Source organism: Betta splendens, chromosome 12 (genome assembly GCF_900634795.4).
Source record: "Betta splendens chromosome 12, fBetSpl5.4, whole genome shotgun sequence".
Lineage (NCBI taxonomy): Eukaryota > Metazoa > Chordata > Actinopteri > Anabantiformes > Osphronemidae > Betta > Betta splendens.
Window position 1 is genome coordinate 11,414,867 of NC_040892.2, and position 9,580 is coordinate 11,424,446.

General features: G+C 43.1%; 1 protein-coding gene across 1 annotated transcript; it reads left to right on the plus strand.

The window, feature by feature from the left end:
- The first annotated feature begins 589 nt into the window (after positions 1–589).
- On the plus strand, positions 590–6,663 carry actr1b (actin related protein 1B). The gene is made up of 11 exons (XM_029169261.3): positions 590–788; positions 1,934–1,998; positions 2,313–2,388; positions 2,694–2,819; positions 2,934–3,058; positions 3,320–3,536; positions 3,610–3,702; positions 3,791–3,965; positions 4,094–4,155; positions 4,281–4,321; positions 4,848–6,663. Exons 1-11 carry the CDS (start codon positions 741–743, stop codon positions 4,948–4,950), a joined length of 1,131 nt encoding a protein of 376 aa, XP_029025094.1. The 5' UTR covers positions 590–740; the 3' UTR covers positions 4,951–6,663.
- Positions 6,664–9,580: the final 2,917 nt, after the last annotated feature.

The window sequence follows — 9,580 nt, forward strand, 5'->3', positions numbered from 1 at the left end:
GTATTTTATGATTAGCCCGAGGCTGTGACGCTCCCTGATGCCTTCCTGCAAGTTGGAAAACGCGTGTGCCGAATCAGAACTAAAATTACGTGCAGCTTATTTGCCGTCTGGTATGTAGAACAGGATCAAAACATACTGTCATCAAAGGCGGATAGCAGACAAAAATACTCGGAGGTCGGAGGCTATACACAAACAAAACGTGTACGGATCTAGTGTACAATGTATAATATTATATATTATATTGTATTATATATTCTACAATTGTAAACATTGAGTTTATCAGGCATAGCTGTTTAACATTCTTCGTGGTTTTTGAAAAAAACTAGTAGACTAACTTTTTAGAATTCTTATATTTTCTTAATTATTGCCTCATAAGGCAAAAATTAACCGAATGTTTATTAAAAGAATAACTATACTACACCTACAATCAGTCTGCTCCTGAAGGCAACCACGTCAGAAAGGCATGCTCACAAAAGTAAGCACCTTCATTGGTTAACTCGCTTGTCAGTGTAAGCATACCTAGCCATGATTGGCTAATTTTCCTGTTCGTCGAAGCAACGTCGCGGTAATGCGGTAGGGGAGGCGGTCCCACCAGAAGCGGTAGCACCACAGAGGAGCGGCGGTGTCGCGACTGCACAGTGCGGTGTGACAGGGCGTTATTTTTTACATGATTAAAACACTAAACCGACACGAAAAAACGCGCGGATCGATAAAAACACATCCTAAACACCCAGTCCGTGATGGAGTCCTATGACATTTTAGCTAACCAACCGGTTGTGATTGATAATGTAAGTATGATGATGTCATTCATCCACACCCAAACCGAGGCCGCTTGTTGGGACGGCTGGCTAACTGTTAGCTCCTTTAACTATTGTGTTATAGCTAACGGCGCTAGCTGACAGAGTCTCCGTTGTTTTTATCAAGTGCTGTATAATTAGCAACGTAACTTCATGTGCTGCCCAAAGCGCTTTCAGCGATAGCTGTTGACAACTGGGTCGGTTTCTTATGGTGCATCCAGCAGTGAGCTGGCGCTAGCTAACCCGGCTAGCTAGCCTAAGCTTGGGTTTGTCCGACGTTAGTTGTCTCCAGCGCTGCAGCCGCGTCCTGTGATGTATCTGAAAATCAGAACAACGTGCATGAGCCGTCAGCGGTTTTGGGAGAGTCACATTCAGTCGGCTTTACAGCATGCATGTCTGTTTTTATGCACTAGCTGTGCACTAACCGATAGCCACACGGATGCTAGCTATCAGAACGATTAAAGGCAGGAGTACAAACAATCTGCCAAGTGAATGTCTTTTCTTCACATTTAACTAATTTCTTCATTTTCTTAAAACCCCCTGCAGTAGTGGAAGCATCGTATAATTTGTGTATTATGGTATTGCTGTTATCAGGATGTTTTGGGAAAAGTGTAAAAAAAAACACCACTTTACCAGTGATTCTTATTCTTATTAGATGTTGTCTGGATGTTTTCAACTTGTGCGTGCACAATGTGAAGTGTTATCATGAGTGTGTAGTGTCAAAGTCTGCACAGCATCAAAAAAAAAGATTAAATTCAAGGTGAGAAATGATGCAAAGTAGCAACAGAACTCCAAAAGCTTCTTCTCCCCCTTAAGTTATTGTGCATGCATGTTATATGTAAATTATACTTTAGCAGACAGTTAATATACATCAAAGTGAAATCAAAGGAGAGGACAGACTGGAATTCAGTTCCAGTCATACGTATGAACAACATGCAGGACAATGCCGCTGTTGAGACAGTAGAGATGTAGGGCACAGTGTTTGCGCTGCTTGCTGGGTGGGAGTTTGTGACTGCTGCTGGCCTCCAGCAGTGTCTTATGACCTTCCTATTTCTCAGGAAGTGCCTCACAAAGCTCTTAGTTTAGTCATAACATGATGATGTTGGATTCTGATGCCATCCCTGTATTTTCTTTAGGGATCAGGGGTTATCAAGGCTGGGTTTGCTGGCGACCAGATCCCAAAATACTGCTTCCCTAACTAGTAAGTCGTTCTTGATATTTTCTCTCAGCAATCACAACAAAGGCCATAATGTATGTATTGCAAATTATTTTGTTGATTAACATGCAATTAGTCTATAAAATCCATGAAGTTGTGAGTAACAGTCCCTCAATTGCACTAAAAATACAAGCAGGTTTTTAAAACATTAGAATAACTATAAAATCGGTTTATGGTGGGAAAAAAAAATGAAATAATCAGAAACTGCTGCATGCACTGTTATGCATCTTTGTTTGTTTGTTTGTTTGTTTATTAATGTTACTGCATAAAACTGACTGTCTATTCCTCTTGTGCTGCAGTGTGGGACGTCCCAAGCATGTGCGTGTGATGGCTGGAGCCCTGGAGGGAGACCTCTTCATTGGACCCAAGGCAGAGGTAAGTTCTAGCATGTGACGTTTTATACCTGTTTGTTTTAGAGTTAAATATGTTTGCGGAAGGTTTTAGAGAATGAGTTACTGATACAATATCCTAGTTCCGAGTTTTTGAGTATGCAACAAGCGATCATTTATTCATTGTTTTGTTTAGTTAATGAACACAACAACATTTTAAACATTCATATTAAAATACATTATTTTACTTTACCAAAGAAAAGAATGCAATGCTTGCATTTGTAAATCAGGAACCAGGAAATAATGCCCACCTGTCCCAGACTGATCTGTTTGTTATCGCCTGCTTATTAGGAGCACAGGGGCTTGTTGTCTGTGAGATATCCCATGGAACATGGGATAGTGAAAGACTGGAACGACATGGAGAGGATCTGGCAGTATGTTTATTCCAAAGAGCAGCTGCAGACGTTCTCAGAGGAGGTGAGCTTCTCTCTACCTGTTACATAAATGCAGTATAGCACCATGCATTTAATGGAAGTGATACTTAACTGTGTGTTCTACTGTTTACTATGCATCTTCTTGGTTGTCTCACAGCATCCGGTTCTGCTGACTGAGGCTCCTCTCAACCCTAGCAAGAATAGGGAGAAGGCTGCAGAGGTTTTCTTTGAGACCTTCAATGTCCCTGCTCTTTTCATCTCAATGCAGGCTGTGCTGAGCTTGTAAGTGCCCCCTGCTCTGTCGGTATTATTTACTGTGTAACCATTTAGTATTCTTGCAATTGTATGTGATGATAAAATGAAGATCTGATTATGTTAAATGGTTACATTTCTGCTCAGAATGAGACCCTTATTAAAGGGAAAGAAAGAGAACATAACCATTAATAAACTGAACCAATAATGGTGTGATTACACTTACTTTCTCTAAATTATATCCGAAACAAAGAGAGGTTTCATAAACTAATGACTCATTATCTCATGCAGGTATGCCACAGGCCGTACAACTGGTGTCGTTTTGGATTCTGGGGATGGTGTGACCCATGTTGTGCCCATCTACGAGGGCTTCGCCATCCCACACTCCATCATGCGCGTGGACATTGCTGGAAGGGATGTCTCTCGGTACCTCCGACTGCTGTTGCGCAAAGAAGGCTACAACTTTAACACCTCGGCAGAATTTGAAGTAGTTCGAACCATCAAAGAGGTAAGGTGACACTTTGATGTATTTTGAGTATGTGTAACTTTTCCTTTATCTAATACAATGTGTCTTATTTCAGAGAGCCTGTTATCTATCTCTCAACCCCCAAAAAGATGAGACTTTAGAAACTGAAAAGGCCCAGTATGTACTCCCTGATGGAAGCACTTTAAATGTGAGTTCAGCAAACATTGACGACTAGAGTATTTCTTCATGGAGGAACCCATCGCCATATTAACTGCAATCTCTGTAATGTTTTCTAGATCGGTCCTGCTAGGTTCCGTGCTCCAGAGCTGCTTTTTAGACCTGACCTGATTGGGGACGAAAGTTCAGGGATCCATGAGGTCTTGGCCTACGCAATCCAGAAGTCTGACATGGACCTCAGGCGCACACTGTTCTCCACTATCGTACTGTGTGGAGGATCAACACTGATTAAAGGTTTGTATGATCTTACACATGCTCACAGCATTTGTGTCTTTGCATTGTTCAGCTCCATGACTAAACTTACTGTAGCATGTTAGTAGAAAAGGAATGGGGCCCTTAATGAAACATTTTATTATGTTCAGGTTTTGGGGAAAGGCTACTAACTGAAGTAAAGAAGCTTGCACCCAAAGATGTGAAGATCAAGGTAGGTCTAGACTGATAGGAGCCACCATGTCGACTGTCTGAGTTTGTTGATTGGAGTGCTGGCTATTCTGCTGTTCTCCAAAAAAGAGCCTTTGTAAGCTGTGGTTCTATTTTATTCGTCCCCAGATTTCTGCGCCCCAAGAGAGACTGTATTCCACATGGATTGGGTAAGATTTCTGCTTTTGTATTAAGTTACACTTCAGCCTGCTATAGTTTATTATATTGTTTCAGAAAAATGGTTAGGTGATAGTATGAACTTTTTTTTTAGACCAGTTTATTCAAGTGAATAGGGAATCTCCATCACTTGACCTGTTATCTCTCTATTCAGTCTTGTGATACTATTCTTCTCTCTACTATCCTCCCCTCGTTAAGCTTAGCTGCAGCTGATACTTTGTGTTAATATGCACTGAGTTTAGTTATGCAAGTTGCCATGCCTAAAAACCTTCAAATGTAGATAAAGAAATGTGTTTGTCATGGGATAGAAACAGGCTTTATTGTTTTTGCATAGGAGAAACCTTAGTTACTCTACTTACAACAGTGTTTGAACATGAAACAAATACGCAATGAGAGTAGGCAGTAAAAAAATCCAAACTCTACACACAAATATAAATGGAAGGAATTGCAGCTGTTCGTCGTAGCTGTAATGGACTTAATCACCTTCTAATTCAAATTCTGTGATCTCTCCTGTGACAGTGGCTCAATCCTGGCATCGTTGGACACGTTTAAAAAGATGTGGGTGTCAAAGCGGGAATATGAAGAAGACAGAGCACGTGCCATCCACAGGAAGACCTTCTAAGATGGGTCCGTGCCCATGAACCCCACCGAACTGCCCTCAAATCCCCCATACTGTCGGAGACTTTCATACTCTTGCACCTGTCATCTCCGGTACCTCTGCATCATCCTTTATCCACCCAGCTGCTTTTAACCTGCTGTCAGCCTTCTGCTTTACCACACAAAGAAACATACCTGTTTGTGTGGTTGTTTCCATCCCCCTCCCCCGCCTCATTTCTCCTGCTGTTGGGTCACTGCGACCACACCCACTACAATCCAATCAGAGGGCCGTCATGGCATCTGAGGGCAGCGGTTAGCACTGTGGATTCTCACCACAGCTCCTGCTCGGCTACTGTTTAGTCCACATCGAAGTATTGGTGTTGCTCTCTTGTCTAAACAGCCCTGCAGGGTGTAGAATATCAAGAGTATCATGTCAACAAACATGATTGTTTTTTGTTCTTGTTTTTTGCGCTACTGCTGAAACTTCCATTCCAAACCGTAAGATTTTTATTTAAAGTCCATTTTGTAGTTTATTTCAAAGTTTTTGACATGAATTATCTTAAAACAGAAGTTTGAAGTACTATAGCATCACACAGTGCTAATAAAGTAAAGAGAACCACTGTATTATGTATCTGGCCTGAGTCAAAGCGGTTAAATCATCATCCAGTTGAGTGACCTAAAGTCATCTCTTAGTACCTTCTCTGTTGTTAGAAACAATACATATTTTAAGGTGTCGCGATTTGACACGCTTAAAACCTGAAAATGACTTCCCGCGATCGGGACGTACGCCTGCTGCAAGTCTGGTGTTTTCAACCATAATCTCGTTCTCAAGGTCTTGCCTGTTCACACTGTGAATCTCACTCCCTTTGCATGAAACACCTATTAGAAGCGCGTCCTGCATTTCGCCTCTGCCAAAAACGTCAACAACCATGGCAGCCTGCATTAGCTTTAATCAAGCCAAATGTCAGGAGAACCATTTAAAATGAATCTAAACACACATTCACAGGTGAACCATGGGAGAAGAATGTCCTGTTTGTTTGCAACATTGTCTTATGATGATGAATTGCTTATTGAGACCATACCTGTACTCAGCTCTGACCTGTGTTGGTCAGAACAGAGGCTATTGAGAAAAAGATATTGGAGGTAAAATACTAGATTTATAACTTCTTTCTTTACATTCAGCTTATTGTTTTAAAAGAAAGAAAGAGAGTTTGAGTTTCCCAACTGTTTGAAGGGTCTGCTTTACTCTGTTGCATGTCAGTTAGTCGGGCACATGTACAGATCTGTGCACTCAGCTGCAGCGTCAGGAAGCCAGACTCTGGAGTCTGGACGGAGGAATGTGGCTGAATCTTTTTGTAAACTTCTCCTCTTCCTGCCTTTCCCTCTCTAAGTAGTAGTAGCAGTAGAGCTCTGTGTCCTATGATTTCCCTCCCTCTCAGTTGCCGTGAAGGGGTTGTGCCCACAGTTGTCCGCCTTACTCCGCCTGCGTTGGGGCCGGAGCGTCAGCGTCGTCTGCTTTTGGGTGTTTTTAATAAAGGTAATAGAAAACATCAAAACTTAAAAAAAGCAACAAAAGGTTCTGACATGTCATCAGCCTTGTGTACAGTGGAATGCTTTTCAAGAACAACCACCACACAAACCCATAGGATAACTGACTAAATATGTACAATACTGTTTATTCAAGTGTTTGCTTTTACTTTTCGTAAGTTCAGTAAAATAAATAAATTAATGGCTGCTGCTCGAATGTGTCATTGGTTTCTCAGCAGTTTTAGCACGGTAGTACAGTACAGTGACAAACAGAATATGACGATCTCATCATGACCAGTCAAGACGGTTTTAGATTTTGGTTGCTCTGGGTTTGTTCTGGAATAAGCCACACTTTGTGAAGTTGAAGTTTGTTTCTGTTTGCGTTGTGTTTGCTGTCCACTAGGTGTCGCTCTAACAACAGGAGTGACATGATAATGCAGTGTGCAATAGAAAAGCTATTAATTCTAGATTAACAGAAGGACTCCTGATTAATTATTAGAATTAGTCCTGGATCAGTTTGACAGTAAGAGGAGCCAGCTCCACTCCGCTCTGAATTCTAAAATCTAGCATATAAACACCACTGGACGTTCAGCAGCACATTCGGTATAACAGGTGAATTTAAAGCTACACATTTAAACACACACACAAGGTTCTTTACAAGGGATTGCTGGAGGGATTCACATGTGGAGCACTCACTCACAGGACTAGATCAAACGGAATGCTGCATTTAGTTATTGTCATCCTGTGTTAACAGATCTGCATGTTCACACTGATGCTGTGTTCTGTTTGGCTCTCGACTTATTTTTTGATGGATTGTTACACTAGGAAGACAAACAACCACACCATGTTGTCAGTGGTTGCTGTTTGGTGAAGGAGCTGGGACAAAATGCAGAAACATCCTCTCCTAAAAGCACTGTATACAGTAGGTTTGTGCATTCCACCCTTTCATTTGTGGAAATTGTCCCATGAATTATGGATTAGTTTGCAGGAAAAAAAAACTCAGCTTCCCTGAGAACTGGTACAGGCAACTGACACCTGAGGAGGATATGTGAAGTGAAGATCTGAGAGTAAGTCAGCAGGTGGGGAGTCTGAAGACGTCACCTGCTGCTACTCTGTTGGTGAAATACTGAGACAATGCAGGCATTTAAAAAGTCGGCTACCGTGACTAAAGACGTGGTCGGCACAACATCTTCAAATGCTCGTGCCACGTAGTGAGTTTAGCATCTATAGTAGCTTTCTTCCTAAACAAGGCTCTGGGGTCACGACCCTTTGCACATAAAGGTGAATAATATAGAGCTCAAGGCTCTGTGCTGCTGGGTGTAGGACCCCCCCGGACCCTGCATCATGACTGGGGGGTGCTTTGCTGTCTTTGAGGGTACATTCAGATTGTGAAGCCTCTTTTCAACTGCTGTCAGTGTGTTGTTTGGTATTGGTTTGTTGGCATCCTAACTCCTTCTCTGTCTGGTTTCTCCTAATCAGGTTTTTCAAATAGTTTTGCAGGAAGTAGACTGATTAAAGTCTGGCTTCAGGAAGGAGCCTGGTGGGAGTCTCCATCTAAATGTATGTGTGCGTTCATCCTGCGCAGCGTCTGGCTTCCTGTTCCGTCATCACACTGATTGAATTACCTGCCGCTCTAACGACAAGGTCCCTTCTCCAGGATTCTTTCACGCTTTGCATTCTCAGACAGATGTTTACTAGGCGGTTGATGCATAAACAAATTGCTTGTTGTTTTTCACGAAGCAGAAACTCGAATGATGAAATCCCTTTGTTGATATTCAGGTCGTGATTGGCCACCACGCTTGTGGGCCCAGGTCAGAGTCGGACCTACAGTATACCCTCCGGTTCCTCCCGTACCCACATTTAATTACCAGTAGAAACAAACATTTTATTGATTTGAGCAAAAAAAAAGAATTACTCTGTCAGTCACGGGCTGTATTGTAAATTGTTTCCATCCGTCCTCCTGTCATGTTTCAGCTAGTTTCTTCTGCTAATCAAAGAGTCTCCTCAGGGGAGAGGATGCAAATGTCAAGGGGAGCAAATCGATGCATGCAAGGAGAGAGCGGATGCTGTATTACCATGGTGATTGGAATGATTTCTTTAAACAACTGATGGTGAAATAAATGCCACTGTAAATATGGCAACACAAATACCACAAAAAGCTCTGGTCCAGCGTCATAAATTAAAACGAAATAAAGGATGTGAAGTTTGACTATAAGCCGATCCGTTCAGCTTCTCTTCTTCGGGCTGGATGGACCGGCGTGTTCAGTTCAGTTGAAGCGTGTTGAGATGAAACATGAAGCTCAGCTGTGACACGATCGGAGCTGAACTGCCTGCTGGCGGCCCTCGAACGTCTGCAGCAACGAGGTGCACCAGCGTCTGATTTCCCACGGGGGCAGAGGGTCCAAGTGTGTCCTGTACAGAAGTGACCCAGCCAACTGTGCTCCCCTTCTCCTCTAAAGCTCAATTACAGAAGCAACTCCACTCTCCTGAGGAAACACGGCCACTGCGGAACCGTCTGTGTCTGATTGAAAGAGGCTTCGGTGACGGTCCGTCTCATCCCACCTCTCGCCCGTGTGCTGAGATTCCACCTGACAAGTGCTCAGAGATGAGAAAAGGTTTCCCACCTGCTGTTGCCGAGTTGCAACATGCCGACAGTTTGACTCCGGTTCATCAGCCGGCCCAGAAAACACTGCAGTTGTGACGAGCGCAGGGATTTGTGGGCTGGCGCTTTGGTGGTTCACTTTGCATACATTAGCATGACACTGGTTTATAAAAAGACTAAACGGGGAGGTGAACGGAGGGAACCGAACGGGAGATGCTCGTCAGGGATTGGGTTGGAAATAAGAAGAAACAGCTAGTTATAAAGCGCCGCCGCCTGCCAGGAGAGCTGCTCCTTCATTGGCCGAACGTACGACTGGCGGCTCCGCTGCAGTCGGCTCGTTTCCTTGGTTACCCGTGACGACACGCACACACCGCCGCTATTTGTGAAAGTGTCACACAACCACTGAGTGAAGTAAAATGAGACGGAGTGGGTTTCGGTCCCCTGACGGCAGACACAGTTATGTTTGTGTTACGGCTTGTTTAACACGCTTGTCTTCACGTATATACGCGTCTGATGTTCAACAAAA

Excerpts from the sequence above, each read along its gene's own strand:
- actr1b (XM_029169261.3), top strand. The coding sequence starts at position 741 with ATGGAGTCCTATGACATTTTAGCTAACCAACCGGTTGTGATTGATAAT. Across the intron at positions 3,537-3,609 it reads TAGTTCGAACCATCAAAGAG|AGAGCCTGTTATCTATCTCT; the intron begins GTAAGGTGACAC and ends GTCTTATTTCAG. Across the intron at positions 4,156-4,280 it reads CCAAAGATGTGAAGATCAAG|ATTTCTGCGCCCCAAGAGAG; the intron begins GTAGGTCTAGAC and ends ATTCGTCCCCAG.